The 21,695-nt window shown below is 43.5% G+C and overlaps 2 protein-coding genes across 2 annotated transcripts; both read left to right on the top strand.

Annotated features, from left to right (window-relative positions):
- Positions 1-6,081: 6,081 nt before the first annotated feature.
- LOC147879607 (calmodulin-like protein 3) lies at positions 6,082-10,873 on the top strand. Its single transcript, XM_087372169.1, has 2 exons — positions 6,082-6,113; positions 10,392-10,873. The coding sequence occupies exon 2, from the start codon at positions 10,406-10,408 to the stop codon at positions 10,865-10,867; it is 462 nt and encodes a 153-aa protein (XP_087228295.1). The 5' UTR covers positions 6,082-6,113; positions 10,392-10,405; the 3' UTR covers positions 10,868-10,873.
- A 5,132-nt stretch (positions 10,874-16,005) lies between these two features.
- LOC147879606 (uncharacterized) lies at positions 16,006-21,478 on the top strand. Its single transcript, XM_087371407.1, has 3 exons — positions 16,006-16,270; positions 17,773-17,801; positions 21,089-21,478. The coding sequence occupies exons 1-3, from the start codon at positions 16,006-16,008 to the stop codon at positions 21,476-21,478; spliced, it is 684 nt and encodes a 227-aa protein (XP_087227533.1).
- Positions 21,479-21,695: the final 217 nt, after the last annotated feature.

Raw genomic sequence — 21,695 nt, 5'->3', positions numbered from 1 at the left:
CCACAAGGAATCCAAACTTGGCATACACACCAGCCAAGTTGCTGCCAACAAAATGACCTCTTTCCAATTTCAGTCTATCATTCTCAAGGTGTGTTTCTTGGAGTTTTACTATGGATCGGATGCTACCACAAGCTTTCAAGATGCAAATACATGTGACAGCCATGGGAGGTACACCCTCCACCCACATCCATTTATACCATTAGCACCACCATTTGGTATCTTCTCTTGTTTCCCGCCCAAAATAGTTTGCGGCTGTTTTGACTCAGATTGTGGCTAAAGAAGGTTGCCCTACGCAGCCATACGGACTACAAAAGGAGTCAAAGCAGTCTAAAGACACTACATATGGGCTCGCACGATGGATGGGTTGCCCAGATAGCCATTTGGGAGCTGCACGCAACTGAGATAGCGCAAACTGTTCAAAATATTCTCGGGCTGCAATGGACCAACAGCATGATTCTGAACAGCGAACAAGAGGGATCACATGTTACCTTGGAAGGCTTCACCGGATCTCTTCAACCAAGAAAGTGATAGTGATTGTAACTCAAAGGACAGGGAACTTAAGCCAAACATTTGTAGCTATTTGAATTTGGGATATAGCAGTTTTCATTTATCACTTTGTATATATTTGGTAGCAATTTGAATTTGAGAAATAGCACTCTAAATTTCATACATATCATTTTGCATTTAGAATTAGCACTTAGCATTGATCAACTAGCATTTTTGTGTTTAGCAAATAGCACTTTGTATCCAACACATAAACAAATAAACTTAACCACACATTCGTGTGGGGGGAGAGTCGGCACATTTCCTCTCTAAAAATTATAAGACCAATGAACGTGCCCTTCCTTGGGTTCATATGATTTTGCATTTTGCACATAGCATTTTGCATATAGTATGTAGCAATTTGAGTTTGGGATATAGAACATAGCACTTTGCATTTTGCACATGGTACTTTGTTTTTAGAAATGTATGATTTTGTATTTTGTACATAGTATTTTGCATTTTTGAAAATTCAATGGATCAATTTTGTAGTACAAAAAACTTTGAGGTTGCCTGGACACATCCATGTGACTCCTATTTGTTGCTAGTCATAGTTGAGTGAATCTCTTAGTTATTAACCTTGTTCTAGAGATTCCATACCGGCCAACGAGTCAAACGTAATATTTTCTGGCTCAATGATTTTTACCTACACTTGTGCAACCTTGAATTTTTTGCTCTATTTCGATATAGGCATCCATACCATAGGCATCTTCTCGTGATGATGTTTAATCAGTAAACCAACACGTGCCAATTCCTATAGATGGCTCAGAACTGTTACAACCTAGGAGAGGAGACTAAAAAGAACCATATGGATTCAGTCTGTTGATGTGGCAAGTCTGGAGGAGACAACATCATGGAGTTGCTGGACCACAGCTAGGATCGGACATACCTATGGTATGGATCAGCACCAATGGCTGCACAAAAACAGAGCATTAGATCTAAGGCTACACAAGTGCTAGTACAAGGGCAGATGTGGCTTGGGTTGGTATGCAATGGAAAGGGGCAAGGATTGGGCCATTAAAATGGACCTGAAGCAAGTCAGGCTCACGGCAAGAGAGCTTGGGCTAGTGGCAGCTTGCCACATGGCCAGGCATAGCCTGCAAAGCCCAAACAAGGGAGAGAACTCTAGGATCACTCATCGACACACTCCCCAATTGCATACGTTCAAAACAGTTTAGCGCTTCCTCACAAAGCCCATGTTCAACATATGCTCCAATGATTGTAGTTCATAAGACTACCTCATGAGCACAAGCCTGTCAAAATACATCGCTTGATCCCACAAGGAATCCAAACTTGGCATACACACCAGCCAAGTTGCTGCCAACAAAACGACCTCTTTCTAATTTCAGTCTATCATTCTCAAGGTGTGTTTCTTGGACTTTTACTATGGATCGGATGCTACCACAAGCTTTCTACAAAAGGAGTCAAAGCAGTCTAAAGACACTGCATATAGGCCTGCACGATGGATGGGTTGCCCAGATAGCCATTTGGGAGTTGCACGCAACCGAGATAGTGCAAACTGTTCAAAATATTCTCGGGCTGCAATGGACCAACAACATGATTCTGAACAGTGAACAAGAGGGATCACATGTTACCTTGGAAGGCTTGGGATTGGGACTTGAATGGAGCTCAACAACAAATTGGTTCTAAAGACAGTTGTGAGGAGTTCTAGATTTACTAGAAAGGGATCAGTTTGGAAGAGGTACGTGGAGCAATTCCAAGGTTCTCACTTTATATGTTCAGAGGCTCGAGTTTGCAGATGTTGGAGAATGATCGGGTTGAAACAAACCAAGGATGCTTGGTACTTTGCAGAAGGAGGACACGTTGGTAGACTACAGATAATGGACATGAGCAGTTTGCAAGGAGTAACGAGTTTCATTGGGCCAATAGGTTCCTGTCATGTGGCAGGCCATCGCCATAGGGCTCGTTTGTCGAGTATCTACACAGATTGTGGCTGGCCAGATTAGGTGGGCATTTGCCCCATAACAGGGCCCACTGATGGAGCCAAGGTATTATCTTGTACACAGCAGGGATGCCAGTGATCAGCATCCATCTTGGCTCAGGCATCGAGAGCAGCAGGGAGGCCAAGAATACTTCACAACACTCTCTAGAGCTTGAACACACAGGTTGACAAAGGCCAGAGGATCTCTCGAGAGGCTTACTAAGAGTGCAAGCCCAAGAAGGCCAAGAATAGAGGTGGTGTATGAGAATGCAGTCACAAACATTTTAGGAAAGCAAGATAGTGGATAGCAGCAATGGCACAAATCTATAAAAACGATAGGGTAGTGCTCTTCAAGTGGATCTACACAATTGTTGATGCCTCCTGCTGCTGCTACTTATGCTTTTGCTGCAAGCCTGCTGCTACTGTAGCCTCAACCTTCTCTAGTACCATGAGGTACTTCTAATGGCTAGAGTAGGTCTCTTGATCCTCAGTCCTTGTGGCTGTCCTTTACTGCCTTCTCTGTGAGTGTGGGATCGATTAGAGGGAAGGGGTGAGGGCTAAGACTATGGGCTGGCTTGCTGACCGCTATCCACCATCTTGCAATCTCAGCATGTATGTTTGGCTCTTATCTATGGGTCTGATGCTGCCACAAGCCTTCAAGCCATAAACAAAATTTCAAGACACACTATCTAGTTGCATTTTTGTAAAACAGTTTAGTATTTCCTCACAAAGCCCATGTTCAACATATTATCAAATTATTGCAGTCCATGAGGGTAAATCATGAGCATAAGCCTATGAAATACATTGCTTGGTTTCACAAGGAACCATAATTTGGCATACACAACAACCAAGGTGTTGCCTACAAAATGAACTCTTTCCAATTTCAGTAAGAACATGCTACAATCATGGCACTCAAGGAGATTACATTCTACAAAATGAACTTTTTCCAATGCCTGCAAGTAATGCCCATTGCTAGCACCCCACAATGCAGGCTGGATAGCAAGTTCACCCACCCAATTGTCATGCCCACACTACTTGCCTATTTGTGACTATTTGCAAAGGCATTCCATCCCTTATGCCTAGCTCATCTAACCCTTATGGCTGCCCTGGTTTGCAGTACATGTGTCAGCCCGCAATTCCTATATGCTATATTCAAATTGGTATCAACATAAACTAGAGACGTTATAAATTTTGAGTGAAAATAATAAAGTGTTAACAACCTTGATATTTTGTTTGCAGATTATTCGAATTGGTGAATTTCAAGTAATTTTTAATGCTCTCATCCACAACGGGAAAATAAAGTAGGTGCTTCTACTTCAACATATAATTTACTTTACAAATATGAAAAGGTCTCTTATTGAAAGGAGAGAACGTGCTTCCTACATTAGCATAGAAAACAAGAAAAGACGCTTACAACCAAGTTTCTCCTCATGGTTATTCATCAATAATTTTCGGCTACAATGTAAGCTTAGCCGAACTCCTCAAAATAGATCGTAAGACTGGAAATGTCATACTAGTAGAGTTCAACAACATGTTCCAAACAGATGATAAAAAAAAAGCAAAAGAGTTGCCATTTACCATAGAAGGTATAACTTCCATTATTGATTTAAATTTTGCAAAAGAAGCATATGGCGAACATTTTGAGTTTTTTCCAACTCCAACAAAGAACAATATATTTCAGCCCCCTACAGGTACATTCTTGACTCCATATCTTAAAATACATACAAACTTCATCTTCTAACACACAAGAAAAACTCATCGTACTTCATTTTGCTATTTCAAATAGGAAATCTCAGGGGGGTCACTATGTATAAACCCTCTATATCACGTGCGTTCAAGGCCTATATTTAAAATCCCTTATCTGTAAAAGATTTTGTTAATAAAATGTACCCCTTTTCTATACAAATCTGTAAATTTTTCCCATAACTATTTTAAATAGTCCCTTGTGTATATTTATTTCTGTAAATTTTAGAAATAAAAAATATCCTTCTGTTGAACTCACATGATAGGGTTACATATGATGAGTGACCCCCCCGAGTAGGAAATCGCGAAGAAGACAAAGAAAAAGGCACAAAAGGCCCATATTACATATATTCTATTCTATGTATTGCTACAGAAAAAATATATATTGGACAAACTAGAAATCTTGAAAAACGGATAGCACAACACTAAACCAATCCTCCATTAAAATTGAAACATGATGTTAACAGGTACAAACCGTCTGACTCGAACTTCAAAACAGAAATCCTAGCCACCACAAACTTTAAAAGCAAAGCTGATACACTCAAAGAGAAATACATAAGAGAACTAAACACAACCGACTCGAAATATGGATACAATAACCTCAGTGGAAATCCAGCATCTACAAAAAATTTTTACTTTCTCAAAAATAGAGACATAATCTAGTATATTTAAGTAGAAGCCCATTTTCAATACATGTAAAGGTCTTCCTATTTCAAACTATAGTTACATCATACTCTTCAAGGACTCTTAATTCATAACATATATTACTCAAAAGCATCATGTTTTTAATGATATATAACTCCATTTATAACAATTCCAATAATAACCACTTTTAGGTATACTATATAAAGTTTCATGTATTGTTACTCTTATAATAATATTATAGTGTATTTCCAAAAATTCTACTATTACAGTGCTCTTCTTCATATCATAATTAATTCTTCTCAAATTGCAAGTTTACATAAATCTAAGTTCTAAATTCACTTTAACAATCAAGTCAAGATGAAAAATATTATTTAACAATTTTTACTAAATAGCACTAAATTCATTCATATATATTCTAGCTCAATACAGCTACCTGCTCGGATCTAGTTCAGAAACTGTGCTAACTTATTGTTGCGACAATGTCATGGGGGGAGCGAAAGCAGCGAATGGGGAAGCAAGTAGAGTTCACCGTCCACAAAGCAATGGTCGTCTTTCCAATTCCATGATACGAGCGCATCTTGATGTCGAGGCGCGGGTCAGAACTCGTTGTGATTACGTAATTGTGCAATGTGATGTCGAAGCCCAGGTCAGAACTCGTTGTGATTACGTAATTGTGGCATGTGTGATTCTGGAAGCGCATTGAAATTGGACACAAGGAACTTTCCGTGGGAAATGCTGGGAAATTATCCAAACCGCCCAACACGGGCCACTGCACCCTATCTAACGTCTTCCCGCTACCTGCTTCAATCCACAATGCCTCTGGAGTCTGCCTCAACTCCTCTTCATATTCTTATTTGCCTCAACTGCTCAACGATCTCGTCCACGCCCCTCAGCATCCTCTTTAACCCCTTCCCGCTGCCTGTTTCAATCCACATAACGCCTCTGCGTTTCCTTCCTCTCATCTGTTGATTCCTAAATTCCTCTGATATTCGTTTTCTTCGTTTTTGCCTCAAACCTCCTTCGTGGACTACGCCTCCCTTATATTTACCCCCCGCCTCGCTCCCCCTTCTTCCCCTTCTGGATTCGCCCACTCTGAGTTCGAGGACTGCTTTCAAAGCTTGTGGCATTACGACTCCATTCTCTCGCCTCCGAGTGCCCATAACATGACGCCATCGCAAAAGAGGCATGCGGCCGATTCCGGGCACCACTTGCTTCCCTTGTTTCGACTGGTCGACGAAAACAAGTGTGAATTAATAAGTTTACACATAAACTTATAATGAACAAAACAATGCAAAATACGACGACTAAACGAACAGACATGGTTTATGAAACGTCAACAGACGTAACCCAAATTTTGTAACTACTCAAAAGCCCGATTGAGGCATAATAATAAACAGTTCGTTCATCTACGAAGTTTTCTGTTCTCTGTCTCAAGAGCACACACATTGAATGCTTTACATGGTATCAGTTTCTACGAAGCAACCTTAATCCCCCTCCACTTTCGCTTGTGACAGAGGTTTCTCTGATCCGGACAGAGTGAACTTCCGTTACAACAATTATACACTCTTACAAATCCAAGCCTTACACAGTTTCCATCCCCTCACGCCATGGCTGCTGCTGCTGTTGCTCGCACCTACAAGTTGGACAAGTTGGTCAGTTCCAACTACCTTGCACGGCGCGTCAAAATGGAGATGTGTCTCACCCGACTTGACCTTTGGAGCGTCGTTTCTGGTATAGAGGTTAGCCCAACCTCTATTGTCCCTCCTCCAGGCGCTGCTCCACTTACGGCCGCTCAAGTTGCTGCCCAAGCCACTGCTCAAGATGTATGGAATCTCAAAAACCTGAGTGCCCGCACCGAAATCAACCTACACATAAGCGACAAACAGGTGCAATTGGTACGCTCTCTTCCCACGTCCAAAGCAATGTGGGATCATTTGAAATCTCAATACAAACATACTGACCTGCCATCACAAGTGACGATTCTAAAGCGCCTCATCAACCTTGAAATGAAATCTGATCAATCCGTGGATACATTTGTCGATGAGTGGCAAACTCTTTTGGATAATGCGATCATTGCCGGCCTAGTGATCCCAGACACGCTCCAGGTCATGCTACTTCTTGCTGCACTACCTTCGACATGGCGTTCATTCATTACTACACAAACCACAGTCATAAATTAAATGGTTCCTCAATTGGCAAGCAAAATTAAGCAAGAGCAGGTCATGAATGACCAGACGACCAAATCAACCCCTTCTGTCACACCCATGGCCATGAATACAAGGATTCACAAAAACTTCAGACGGTCCAACCCGCGAACCGGTGGAAATACAAACAACTTTCGAGAGCGACCATTTCCTTCATATCGGCCATCATTTAATCAAGGAAACAGAGGCTTAAATCAAGGTTCCTCCTCTCGAAACATTCAGTGCAATTATTGTCACAGGATTGGGCATCTAGAACGTGACTGCCGAACTAAAAAACGTGAATCTTGGCCACAAACACGGTTCCAACCACCACGAGCACAAGCACGGGTTGCATTGCTAGAAGACACCCAACAGCCAAATTATGAGGCATCTCAGGAACACAACTCTCTTCAATTATTTGCAGCAACAATTGATACTCAGAATGGCACAACTGATGATTGGTATTTTGATACTGGAGCCACTCATCACATGACATTTATACGACAATGGTTGTCTAATTACAAACCTCTTGCACAACCACTTGAGGTGCGCCTTGGTGATGACAGTACCCAGTATGCTCAAGGTTTTGGCAACCTCCAAATTCACTTACCAGATGGGCAACATACTCAAATTGATCGAGTATACTATGTACCAGCACTTACCCGAAACCTTCTCTCTGTGAGTGAGGCCACAAAGAACGGCTCGGTGATTGAGTTCCATCACCAATACTGCATCTTTCATGTCACATTAACCACCGGCCAAACTACAAGCCTCACCTGTCGCCAACGAGGAAGACTTTACCCCCTTGGTGTTGACACTGGTCCTGCTCAAGCACACACAGTTGTGGGTCAAACATCACAGATCGAAACTCTTCGATGGCACTATCGATTGGGACACCCACACATTGATGTGATCAGAAATCTGCAACGACATAACATGGTTGTGGATGGCCTAAACTTCCAGATTGCCCCTATTGACATTTGTGAAGGGTGCATCTTTGGGAAGTTTCAACAGAAACCCTTTCCTCGTTCCCAATCACGGTCTTCAGCTCCACTTCAACTGGTACATTCGGATTTGTGTGGCCCCATGCCCACGAGGTCTCTCACTGGATCGAGGTATTTCCTTACCTTCGTGGATGATTTCACCAAGTTCACGATCGTGAGTTTCCTGGTTCACAAATCAGAAGCACTAAGTCACTTCATGGCATACAAGTCTTTGGTGGAAAATCAGCTGAATACACGAATTAAAACCATCCGCACAGACAATGGCGGTGAATACACATCAAATGACTTTACCCATTTCTGTCAATACCATGGAGTACAGCACCAACTGAGTGTTCCATATCACCCTCAGCAAAATGGAGTCGCCGAAAGGAAGAATCGAACCCTCATGGAGTCGGCAAGAGCCATGATCAAGATGGCTTCCCTCCCTAATTCCTACTGGGAAGAGGCCGTCTCTACTGCTTGTTATTCACAAAATCGCCTATATACTACAACGCTTCCTCAAATCACACCGTTCGAAGCATGGACTGGGAACGGTCATTCATCATATGCGGATTTTTGGTGCTCCTGCCTATGCTTATGTTCCCTCCGAACTGCGGAGCAAGCTGGATGATCGTGCGACCAAACATATCTTTGTTGGCTATGGAGACAGGTTCGGGATCAAAGCTTACCGATTGTATAAACCCCAGACGAGGCGCTTTACATTCAGCCGCAGCGTGTTCATTAATGAACTTGCGCTACTTCCAAGTTTTACTTAGTCAGACGGAGCTTCTACGTCTACAACACTGGCTAAAACACAGAACGAACCACCGGTTGAACCCGCTGATGATCCACCCTACACCGAGGAAGACACATATGATGTAATTCATTTTGTTATCCAGCAAGGTATGGCGAATCTCGCACAACCAGCTCTACCTCAGACATCTCCAGACGTACATGCCCTGCAAACACCGGTGCCCATTCGCAACACAGCTCGGCGACATGTATCACCCGCTGCTACTCCGATAGCTGCTCAATCCCCACCCATGACACAGCGACAGAGGTCCCCATCAGCTCGGATAGCTCAACGCACACGGCGCACACTTACTGCATGGCAACCGTCTTCAAGGTGGACACATGGCGGCCCCTCCAATAGTTCCACGTCACCTGCATGGGATAATCGAACAGCTCCGTTGGCACCTCCAGCTGTCAGCCATGAAGCGGTCCATGGAATCCCATCCAGACACGTGGACCTCCCACCAAGCTCACCCCCCCATGCAACCACTGGCTTTTCACCACAAGCTGCAACACTTTCCTCGACTGACACGCGTCCGCAAACCCCGCCATCTCCCTTAACATCTTCCTCTCCATCCAGTGCTGATGAGCTCTCTGGCCGCACCCGATCCTTATCTGACATCCTCGCCACAGCAAATGCTGCTGCCCTTGATTACAACTCCGACACTTCTGAAGCCGCCCTTGAAGATGACCTTCCCCTCGACAACATCCGTGTAAAGGATGCACTTTCCAGCGCTGAAGCTGATCTGTGGCGAGCAGCCATGGATGCCGAGTTCTCCTCGCTGCAACACAACGGCACATGGACTCTCGTTCCTAAGCCGGCTGGAAGGAGGCTCGTGTCCTGCAAGTGGCTACTGCGGAGGAAATACAACTCCGATGGCTCGATATCACGATACAAAGCACGGTTGGTGGCCCGTGGCTTCACACAAGTTCCAGGTGAGGACTTCCATGAGACGTATTCCCCCGTCCTTGGCACGCCCTCTTTACGACTGCTCATTGCACTATCAGCTCATCTACAATTACACATCCACCAGCTCGATGTTAAGACAGCGTTCTTACATGGAAGCTTGGACGAGGAGATATACATGGCCCAACCTCCTTACTATGCTTCCACTGCTTATCCTCATCATGTGTGCAAGCTTCAGCGTTCACTCTATAGACTGAAGCAGTCTCCCCGGCAATGGTATTATCGGTTCCACACTTTCATGAAAGCAGTACCTAAACCGAAACATGATCGGTGCTGCAAAGCTATAGGAATGATATAGATAGTGTCTCTCTTATATCCTTTTATCACATCTCGATAATATTCTTAGTTTCTAAAGGAGGGGGAGTGTGTGAATTAATAAGTTTACACATAAACTTATAATGAACAAAACAATGCAAAATACAACGACTAAACGAACAGACATGGTTTATGAAACGTCAACAGACGTAACCCAAATTTTGTAACTACTCAAAAGCCCGATTGAGGCATAATAATAAACAGTTCGTTCATCTACGAAGTTTTCTGTTCTCTGTCTCAAGAGCACACACATTGAATGCTTTACAACAAGGACGGGAAAGCAACCTTGGATGAAATGGTGTGCTTGTCAAGCAAAGTGGGAAAAGAAGTGTCGCGGAGCTACTTGATGTCTCTCATGGAGACAATTGACCAGAATCACGATATGTCTGTTGATTTTCATGAATTTATCCAATTGTACGACTCGATTTACAGAGACGAGTACTCCCTGGTAGAAGAGGGAGTGCGGCGACCCGATCCAGCAGATCTGGACTCAGATGACCTTCTCGATGCGTTCAACGTGTATGACAAGAACAAAGACGGCTACATCTGCGCACAGGAACTCGCGGAGGTTCTTTGCGGCCTGGGCTTCGCAGAGGGAACGGATCTTGCGAAGTGTCAAACTCTGTTAGATAAAGTGGACATGGACGGAAACGGGCTGGTAGATTTGGAGGAGTTCAAAGCCATGCTGTGCCAAGGATGCCACATCTCACAACGCTCTTTGACAAGTGAATCTGCTCAAGGGCTTCCGGTCTGTTGAAAACCACGCTACGCTGCGAGCAACAACCATAGCAAACTCGTTGTCAAGGTCGTCCTCCAACGTGCCGGCTAAACTCGGAGAATCTACAAATTGGTCGATGGCTAACGGGCTGTTTCCACGTGCCTTAGGTGCGCGCACCGGGTGGCCAATCCAGCCCATGGAGGCAAGGGTTGATCGGCCTACGCAATGGTGCTTGATCTCTCATCGTCACGCGCCAGGGCACATGGAAGCATGCCCTACATTGGCAGAATTTACAAATTGGTCACTTTCACCATTGGACGAATCGGTCGCGCTTGTCAATCTCCATCCTTCCTCCGAGAAGTCAATGTGACAAGATCTCGAACGTTGACAATCGCCTGCACGTCTCCCTCGGCACTTTTCTTATGATAGAAAAGAAATTCTGATTTTCTTGACCCCACTCTCCGCATCGCTGAGCTATTTTGGGGAAATGCCCATTTTTTTCTATAAATGAGGTCTTTTTGGCCTACCACTTTTAATGTGGAAGCCTAAGTAATGCTGTGACAGCAGGTGTTTCCAATGGATTTGTCAGTGTATTCCCTCCAATTAACATCCTTGCATGGCTTCGTGTCGTCGAGTTTGCATGGATGTGGGCTTCATCTCCCTCGCCTTCTTTAGAGAGGTTTTGACGCGGCGCAGTTTGGGAGGTTCGGGTAGAGCAAAAGGGAGCTTTGCGAGAGTTTCGATGGAGTTAGACGGAGGTTCGGGAGGGAGAGGGGTTTCTGGAGCTTCACGTAGGTCCGAGGCACCACGTGGCGATGAAACAGGGGTACGCACGAGCTCGCAGCAGACATGCAGACTCTGATGCACAACACCAGCTTACAGACGTGCAGATTCTAACCATGTCGCAGACTCTGACCATGTGCTAAACATGGGCACTGGCTAGTGGCCAGCACAGGGAATGAAGGGCAACTGCCACACGGCTTTCAACCAGACTAGGGCAGACTACGAGACTGCAAGTGGGCAGAAGGAGGACTGCTCAGAGTCTTGGAAGCTGGACTACGCATTACATGAAAATTTAAACAAAAGTGTTGCGAACTTACACGTGGGTTACTACACAACTACGAGCATTACATGCGCTGGATTGCGCAAGAGGGCACCATGTGGCACGACAGCAAAAGGCGGCATGGGTGCCAGAAGCTGCACAGAGAGAGGGAGAGCGCACTAGAGAGATAAAGCCGGAGAGAGAGAGAAAGAGAGAGAGATAGAGAGTGCACTAGAGAGATATGAAGCTGGAGAGAGAGAGAAAGAGAGAGAGAGAGCACTAGAGAGAGAGAGAGAAAGAGAGCACTAGAGAGAGATGAAGACGGAGAGAGGGGAACGTTTTTATATATTTATAAATAAGTCTTTATTTATTTATTTATTTATTTATTTATATTTAAGAGAGAGAGAGAATTATATATTAAATATATTGTATAATAGTATATTATATAAAATATAGATATAATTGTGTGTGTGTGTGTGTGTGTGTGTATATAGATAGATAGAGAGACAGAGAGAGATAGAGAGAGAGAGAGAGAACAGAGAGAGTGAGTGAGTGAGTTAAAAGAGAGTGAGAGTAAGAGAGACAAAGTGAGAGAGAGATAGAGAGAGAGTCGGAGATAAGAGAGAGACAGAGAGTAAGGGGCGGGAGCCAGCGAGAGACAAAGAGAGAGAGAGAGAGATATAAGAGAGAGAGTGAGTGAGTGAGTGAGATAAGAGAGAGAGAGAGTCGGAGATAAGAGAGAGAGAGAGAGCGGGAGGGTGAGCCAACGAGAATGAGAGGGGGGGAGAGAGAGCGAGAGAGAGAGAGAGAGAGAGAGAGAGAGAGAGAGAGGGGGGGGGGGGGAGATGGGAGAGAGAGAGGAGGGGGAGAGAGAGAGAGAGAGAGAGGGAGATAAGAGAAAGAGTTAGAGAGAGAGAGACAAGAGAGAGAGAGAAGGGGGGGAGACGAGGAAGAGAGAGTGAGATAAGAGAGAAAGTTTTAGAGAGAGAAAGAGATGAGAGAGAGAGAGAATGAGACAATATATATATATATAGAGAGAGAGAGAGACGATTTATATATATATATATATATAAAGAGAGAGAGAGAGAGAGAGAAAACAAAGAGAGAGAGAGAGAGAGGAAAAGAGTAAGAGAGAGAGAGAGAGAGAGAGACAGAGAGTTAGGGAGAGAGAGAAAGAGAGAGAGAGAAAGAGAGAGAGAGAGAGGAAAAGAGTAAGAGGGTGGGAGAGAGAGAGAGAGAGAGAGAGAGAAAAGAGTAAGAGGGAGGGAGAGAGAGAGAGGGAGAGAGAGAGAGAGGGAGGGAGAGGGGGAGAGAGAGAGAGAGAGAAAGAGAGAGAGAGAGACCGATATATATATATATATATTGACAGGCGAGAGGACACAAAGAGAGAGAGAAAAGAGTAAGAGGGAGGGAGAGAGAGAGAGAGGGAGAGAGAGAGAGGGAGGGAGAGGGGGAGATAGAGAGAGAGAGAAAGAGAGAGACCATATATATATATATATTGAAAGGCGAGAGGACACAAAGAGAGAGAGAGAGAGCAATTTTGGATTCGAGATAGAGAGAGGTCATAAATATAGATCTATATATATATATAGTAATAATTTCACCCTTAATTTTGAAGCGCATCGTAGACGGGTTACTCATCCTCCCTAGTCGTCAAGTTTACATGGATTGCCTCCCTCCCCAGCTCTCGATTTCTCCCTTTTCTTGCACTTTTCGCTCCTTCCATTTTGCAGCTCGTCGCTTCATCCTCCTCCTCCCGCCTGTTGTTTTCTCTTGCTCTCTTTGCCGTAGCGTGGCTTGGAGATTTCTGTCAAACGAGTTCGCAATTTGCATGTGCGAAGGTACCGCACTTTCGGTCGTTTCCTCCAGTTACAGTGCTAGGTGTTGCTGCACCCACAGCTTCACTACCATCTTTGTCTGGATCAATGAAACGATTTAGTTGTCCACTGCCTCCCGAGGAAGGTCTCTTATCAAGTTCGATTTCTCATTCGAAGCTGTGTTTTCAAGCTTCCGTTTGTCCACGTACAAATTGAAGTGGACTCCTTCCTCCATGAACGTCAAGAAACGTCGTAGCTGGTGTTTCCACGACATGCAACCGACTTGCCATTCGAAAGGAGGTGATGATTTTCTCTCAGGTAATGGAAGTTTCCTCTATTTTGTCTAGTTCTCGGCTTTTGCATCTGTAGACTCAAAGCACCCACATTAATTTGTGAGGCAAAGAAGTCGATGGAAGCTCGACTGCAAGAAGCATGTTTGTTACTCAGAAGGATGTTTTCGTACCTACGTTGCCCGCGCAAATCTCCACCGAGGTAAGAAAACTAGTGTAGCGATTTGTTGTCGTCGCAAGAAGGTCCAAAGCATGGATTGAAGTCCGCTTGCTATCCTGCAAGCCAATCATCGTGACCAGCCATAGGAAAATAGCGCATGCTCCCAGACATGGTCACTCGAATGAACAGATAGAGGGGAGGACGAAGCCGACGACGAAATGAGGCTTTCATTTTGGTAGATAGATTATAGAGTTTGGCCAGTGGCGATGTTGGAACCAAGTATCTCTCTGATAAATCTTCGAACAGCTAACAAGGTATGAGCCTTCAATCCAACAGTCTGTAGCACCATAGTCTAAAACGTGTCCCAACGACCCATTGCGACCGATGAGCCAGTACTGCGCAACTGTGCAAACTACCCCATCAACATTTGCACCTTCCTTAAACTACTTCATCCTGTCAATAGTTGGACAACAAAGGAAAGGTTTTTATGTTTTCCTTTGTCCACTAGATCACTTGTCTCTCTATATTCCTGCTGCAGATCGTTTCCTTCTTGAATCCCATCGATGCGGCTCGAGGAGATTTTGGAGCAACAGCTCCCCAAGGGTTACTCCTCGACGATTGAATGTCCTTTTGCATCCAAGAAAGAGTTGTTCTTTCGTCTACGCTTTGGCATGCTTCTGAAAAACGGTGCCGAGGTGATCTTTTTCATGTGATTCCTTTTTCCAGGTATCCTTTTTAAAAGTCTGTACAATTTCGGCTACGCAGCATATGTCACTGCTAGCTGTTTTTCTCATCTCACTGGACCTTATTGATGTTTTAATTTTAAGCGTCTTTCAAGCAGACTGGCTGAATCCCGAAACTGGGGAAGGATGCTCTATGAAGTCGGCAATAGCATTGTTGATTGTGTGGAGTGATGATAGTCGTTATTGGCACTGGGTTCGTAGCCGATTTCTAGTTAGTCTTTGAGGCATCCACGTAAACAGACTGATCATTTTGGACCTATCGTAGCCATTTAACCGCCGTCTCTCTGATATCGTTTGCAGGAGCACTCACCTGCATAAGAGTTTGAAAGCTTTTCTTTAGTTCGTTTCGTGCAGGTTGTTTAGATTTTTCTTGGATCAATCAAGAGGACCTAGGACGTTGAGGTTGGCTCGAGCACTGGAGGTGAGCCGCTATGGGGAACCGTTTGGTTGCTTGCATAGTGACGCTAGGCGGCTGCGGAGACAGAATTGTGGCTCGAGCATTGCATGGAGGAGCGGAAGGCCGCTGCTGCAAGAAGTTGCTCATAGATAATGATCGTTAATTAAATATAGGTCAGCCTTTCCTCATATCGTGGATTGATCGCAGCTCAGTTTGGTACGGTGGTTAGATCCACGTATTGTCTTCTTCCTCCAGAGATTTCCAGGAATGTGGAAAACCCGTTTTAGAAAAAAAAGCTCGCTCACACGCATAGTAAGGGCTTTCTAAAACCACATTCATCTATAAAAGACCGTTTGCATGGACCGTGAGCATGCGTGACCTTCATCGTTGGTTTTGCTGTCTTGTTGTGTATTGTGCCTTCTTATACAGGCAACTAGCAGCAAGCACATCTGATATACAAACAATTTCTTCCCCAAATGAATATGAAGGAACTCCATGGACACAAGTAGTGGCTAGTTTCAAAGAGGTAAATCATATTTTCGTGATTCATTTCGAACTTCCTTTCAAAGACTTCATAGTGTTTTTCAATCCAATATTCATGATAAAATTCAATACATTTTTTCAAGTATGATGAATATGTCCGAATGTAAGAAAGAATGCAAGAAGGATGCTCAATCTCGAATTAATGGTGAGTTTTGTCATGCCCCTGCCTCCTTCTCTCCTCACCCATGGTATCCCCTGCCCTGCCCTACCTCCCACACCTTGAGCTCTACCTCCTCCTCTTTGTCCTCCCCTTCTTCATTGCCTTTCACGTCACCCTCTCCATCGCCTTTGACCCCCTCGTCCTTGGTTCTCACTTCACTTTCCGCTTCTCCTGCCTCCTTCACTCCGCCCTCCTCCTCTTGTCTTGGATCTTCCTCCTTTCCTCTCTCCTCAGTGACTCTACCTCCCTTCTTCCTCTCCCCCGTGAGGCTCCCTTCTTGCTCGCTTCCTGCGCCTTTGCCTTGGAGTGGAAGCTTCTGCAATTCAATTCGCAGATTATGTTAGAGCTATATATAGCTTGCCCTAGTCTCAATCTTGTCGTTAAGAGTAAGATAGCCCAATCTACATGCTTTTGTAGTGATTTCTATTAGGTCATCAGTGAACACAAGAGTTGAGTGCTTCATCACTTGTGGTTTCATGTTGCTTTTGCAAAAGTAAAAGCCAATGATGCTTCACATATATTAAGCTAGTTTTTATTTAGTGCATCCTTTACTCACTAGTTTTCTTATTCAGTTCATCGCTTGTTGAGTCTTTGTGTAAGTGCTTTACTACTCAACATTCATAGAGTATGTTAAGATATCGAGCTCCACTCGTGATATGCCAAGGTGACCAATCTGTATTTATGTCACCGACTTGTTAGCTATAGATGCGGTTGGTACATCGCCCATGAATAATAGCTGGATGACAGTTATCTTTATGTACTCTAGTTAGTGGCTCAGTTAGTATGCCACCTTAGTTAGCTCAGTTTGGTTTGAGACCCACATATAGGGTTCACCTATCCTTTTGTACTTAGAGAAAGAGAGATTTTTTTTGGCTTTCACAGCTAAGAAGAGGAAATTTGTTTTCAGCCTCCACCTTTGTGTGTATTTCCCCTTTGTGTATGTGAGAAAGCTGCAAGTGAGACTCCTTACTTCTCTCCCACTCTCTTCACATGGTATCAGAGCTCGATTCGTGGTAAGGAGCTCAAGAAAGCAAACCAAGTTCGTGGTGTCTTGGTAAGAGGATCAGTGTTGCTGTCCTTTTTCGGGTTTGGGAGCAAATCTCTGTAGGTAGCACAGCCGGAAAGTGCAAGAGTGCATTGTCTCATATTGGGACGTCCTTCGCGGTGTAGCGAGAGGGCAGTATATGTTGCGGGAGTGTGCTTCGCCCTCTTGTCGCACCGCGAAGGGTGTTGAAATTGCCTCGAAATGGCCTCGAAATGGTGACATTATTTTTTTGATTCGAGGCCATTTCGAGGCCCATTTTGGTGGCGGAACTTTTCCGCAAGCACTTAGGAAAGTGCCCTGTTTTTGCTATGCAACCACAGTTCTGCAGGTTGGTGAAAAGTTATCGTAGAAATTGCATCGTATGCCCGTGTGCAGAGATATTGGGAAAGATAGAATCATTCTTATTACCTGTTGATGCAAAATTGTCACTAGGAAGTGACTGTGTGGTCAAATACTACTTTCGTCAGTTTTGCAGATTTGCCCTTGTGAGGCAAAAGTTGTGTTTTTTGCAGTGACATAATATTTTGCAGTGTTCTATAATGGCGTTTGATGCTCTTTCACAGATTGTTACTGAAAAGCTTGACAAGAACAACTTCCACGCATGGAAGTTTAGAATGACGAATTTCTTTAAGGGAAAAGGCTATTGGGAGTTCATTATTAGAGCTGAACAAGAACCAGTTATTCCTAATGTTCCCAATCAACAAGAGTTGCAGGCATTTAAAGGATGGCATGAGAGAGCCAGAAAAGTTATGTACTGGCTGTCTATCAGTATTTCAGATTCTATGATTGTGCATATTTAGGGTGCAAGCACGCCGAAGGAGGCGTGGGATACTTTGACAAAAATGTATACTCAATGTATAGCACAAATATGCAAGCCAGGAAAATGCAGCTCAAGTAGGAGTTGCATAATGTGCAGAGAGAAAATATGAGCATCATGATGATTTAGTTTCTCTGACCTTGAATGGTCTAGGAAAGGATTATGCACAATTTTGGACATCCATTGCCGTCCGTGAAAAATTTCTTGATTTTGAGGAGTTGATTGCTCTTCTAATTTCTGAAGAGCAGAGAAATGGTGGTGCATTTTCTTCAGGAGGAACTTCAAAAGAAATTGTCTTCTACTCAAATGCTAGAAGAGATAGAGGCAGAGGTAGAGCAGGCCGATTTGGAGGCCGTGGCAGAAATCAGAATATGCAGCAAATTCAAGAAAGCCAGTCCTATGGAGGAGGACGTGGTAATCTTAGAGGTAGGGGGAGATAAAGAGGTCATGGTGGATGGCAGAGAGGCCAAAATGCTACTACTATGATAAAATGGGTCATAGGGCTAAAGACTGCTACAAAAAGCAGAATGACGTCATGAATGGAAAATTGCAGCAAGGCAATTATGCATCCTCTAGTAGACAGGGTGATGACAAAAATGAGCATTTGTTTATGGTGTAGCACATGACCAATTCTGTGACAAGTGTAGAAGAAAGCAATGATGTGTGGTATGTTGACTCAGGTGTGTCAAACCACATGACAAAAATACCTGTCTGATGTATTTCATGTCCCGAATATCACCCAGAACCTGGTTTCTGTTGGTCAAATGGTTGAGCAGGGCTTGGAGGTCAGATTTAATCCTCGTGGATGCTTTGTTGAGGATATGAAAAATAAGGGTCGCTTGATAGTAGAAGGGAAGAAGAAGGGCAGGATGTTTACGTTGGATACGGACATGTCTGAATTGAGTGCAGCAATGTTTGCACATGGGACCGGTGTAGTTGTAGATATTGATATTTGGCATAAACGCATTGGTCATGTTGATGTACAGCGACTTAAATTAATGTAGGCCCAAAATATTATTGTAGGATTGCCTAAGTTCAAGGTTACAGAAATGCATAAGATATGTGAAGCCTATCAATTTGAAAAACAAGCAAGGAAACCATTTCCTAGACATGTTCAAGAGAGTAAGAGGCCATTGGAATTAATCCATTCTGATGTGTGGACTACTAAAGCTGCATCTATTGGAGATTGTCATTATTTTGTCACTTTTATTGATGACTATAGCAGTTTGGGTGTATTTTATGAAAAAGAAAAGTGAAGTGTTTGAGCATTTCAAAGCTTTTAAAGCTATGGTTGAAAAAGAAACAGTCCTCCAAATAAAATGCCTAAGGTCAGATGGAGGGGGAGAGTACCTCTCAAATGAGTTTGTAAGGTTCCTGCAGGAGCATGGCATAAAGCAGCAATATTCATGCAGTTATTGGGCTGAAGCAGTTGCTACAGTAGTCTACATAATGAACAAGACTCCCACTATAGCAATACATGGCATGATGCCAGAGAAGAGGTATACTGGTAGGAAACCAAATATTTCTCATTTGAAAGTTTTTGGTTGCATTGCCTATGTTCATGTGCCAAATGATTTGAGATCCAAGTTGGATCCAAAAGCTGAGAAGTGCATCTTTATTGGTTATTCTCTACAACAGAAAGGGTATAGATGCTATAACCCTTCTCCTCGTAAGTTCACACTGAGCAGAGATGTTATTTTTGATGAGATGAGCAGCTGGTATAAACCAGTAAATGTGATTAATGATGTAGATGCATAAAATGGTGATGCTGCATAGAATTCACAGCAGCAATCACAAAATATTAGTGTACCTGTAGTGTCCTCTAGCAGTGGTTCACATACTTTGCCATGGACAGCAGGTAGATTGAGATCAGGAGGATCTCCTCAAAGCAATGCAAATAATGGTATGCAAGTATCATGAAAAGGAAAAGAGAAAGTAGATCAGCCCATGGTTGATGTGAGTGCAGGTCACTCTTATGTGGATGGTGAATCTTGTGGCTTAGAACAGAGCCTTGATGATGAGTTGGGTATTCCTTATGTTATTACACCTAGAGTAAGGAAGATAAGGGATATTTTGAGAGCACCTGGTAGTGAGCTTATTTTGCGCAGGTCTACCAGAGTTAAGTATCCTGTGAATAGGCTTTACTCGTCTGAACGTGGTACATGGATTATTACTAAGTCCTCGTTTGGATGTGACATATTTATATGGCTTTCACGATGGACACATATGGATTTCTTATTGAGTTCTCATTTTGACATGGTCATATTGCGTACTCATTTGCATGTGGCAAGGTTCAACGTCTTTCATATGAACACATATGGATTACTTCTTGAGTACTCATTTGGACATGGCACATATGGATTATTTATTAAGTACTCGTTTGGACGTGGCACATATGCATTACTATTGAGTACTTGTTTGGACGTGATCACCCTTCCCAGATGCTCATTTTCTTGGTTACTTCCAGATGTTCTTTGTAATCTCGGATGCTCGTCTTCCCGGTTGTTCGGTACATTCGGATGCAAAGAGGTTGTTATTTCATTCACGCTATGATTATGTAAGCTGTGTCTAATCCACACAAGCTTGCCTCTTGTCATACGTGCATGGCTTATTCTCGTTGTATTTTTTATTGTTCGATACTTCTGGCTACCCAGTTGTTCGGTACTTTTGGGATGCCCAATTGTTCATATTTCCAGTTGTTCGGTACTTCTGGGATGCTCAATTGTTCGGTACTTTCAGATGTTTGGATGCTTGTTGTGTTTCTAGATTATTGGTTCTTGATTTGCAGGATCATTACGGGCTTGTATTTTTGGTTGTTTGGTACTTCTGGCTACCCAGTTGTTCGGTACTTCTAGGATGCTCAATTGTTCGGTACTTTCAGATGTCCGGATGCTCGTTGTGTTTCTAGATTATTGGTTCTTGATTTGCAAGATCATTATGGGCCTTTCTATTATGTTGCTATGGCTTTCTTACACTGCGCAAGCGACATTTTAGGATACTTTAGGATGCCCGAATGCTCGTTGTGTTTTTGGATTATGATCTATGAATAGAATCACTTTCTTGGGAGAAACTTTTGTGTTGGCCTCTCTCCTCTTTCTCTTCCTCTCAGCACAACTCTTGTGTCCATGTCTCTCCTCTTTCTCTTTCTCTCAACAAATTACCCTCAGATTGGAGAGTGAATGCAATGTGTTGCTTGTCGTTGTAGCAGGAATTTGCTCACTCGTTTCCGGACTGCTGGCTTGGCAGCTCGAGTTCTTCCTTGTAGAGTTGGCTTTGAATATGGGTACCTTGTTGCAAGGTTTTTGGCACCTGCAAATGGGACTTTCGTTGCATATCTATCCCTTTATACCCCGGGGTTGTCACTACCTCCTGTATGTGTTCGGATTGATGGAGGGCTCAACTCAATGCGATCTTGAGTTTGATAAATTTAGGGCGATAGCTCTCATGGATCTCCTATTTATCTGCTACTGCATCCTGCTGACCTCGCTGGGTGATCTTACCAGCTGCTTCTCCCAACCATGCTCCATAGAAATCACCACACAATTAGCGTTGCTGTGTATCAAGGCCAACGGCGTTCGTTGTCTCCTTCTTGTTGTATTTGCAATAGAGATGCAAGTTCTAAAAATAGAGCCATGAGAATGAGGATATCCGTTCACTGCTCACTCTACAAGCTACTTCATGCTTGATTTTCTAAGCATGTCATTTCCCCAAAGTTTTTGTAGTTGTGCTTTTCTAAGCATGTCATTTCCCCAAATTTTTAGTAGGTGCTTTCACAGCACTTTCTAAGAATCCAGAGGGTATCTTATATGGCGAGCATTATTAATTATTCATGCTGTGTTGCTTCATAATTTTT

This window comes from Dipteris shenzhenensis, chromosome 33, assembly GCF_047967505.1.
Source record: "Dipteris shenzhenensis isolate YYH24624 ecotype China chromosome 33, Dip_SZ_1.0, whole genome shotgun sequence".
Taxonomy (NCBI): Eukaryota; Viridiplantae; Streptophyta; class Polypodiopsida; order Gleicheniales; family Dipteridaceae; genus Dipteris; species Dipteris shenzhenensis.
Note: the sequence above shows the minus strand (reverse complement) of the source record. Positions and strands in the feature narration are given on the sequence as shown.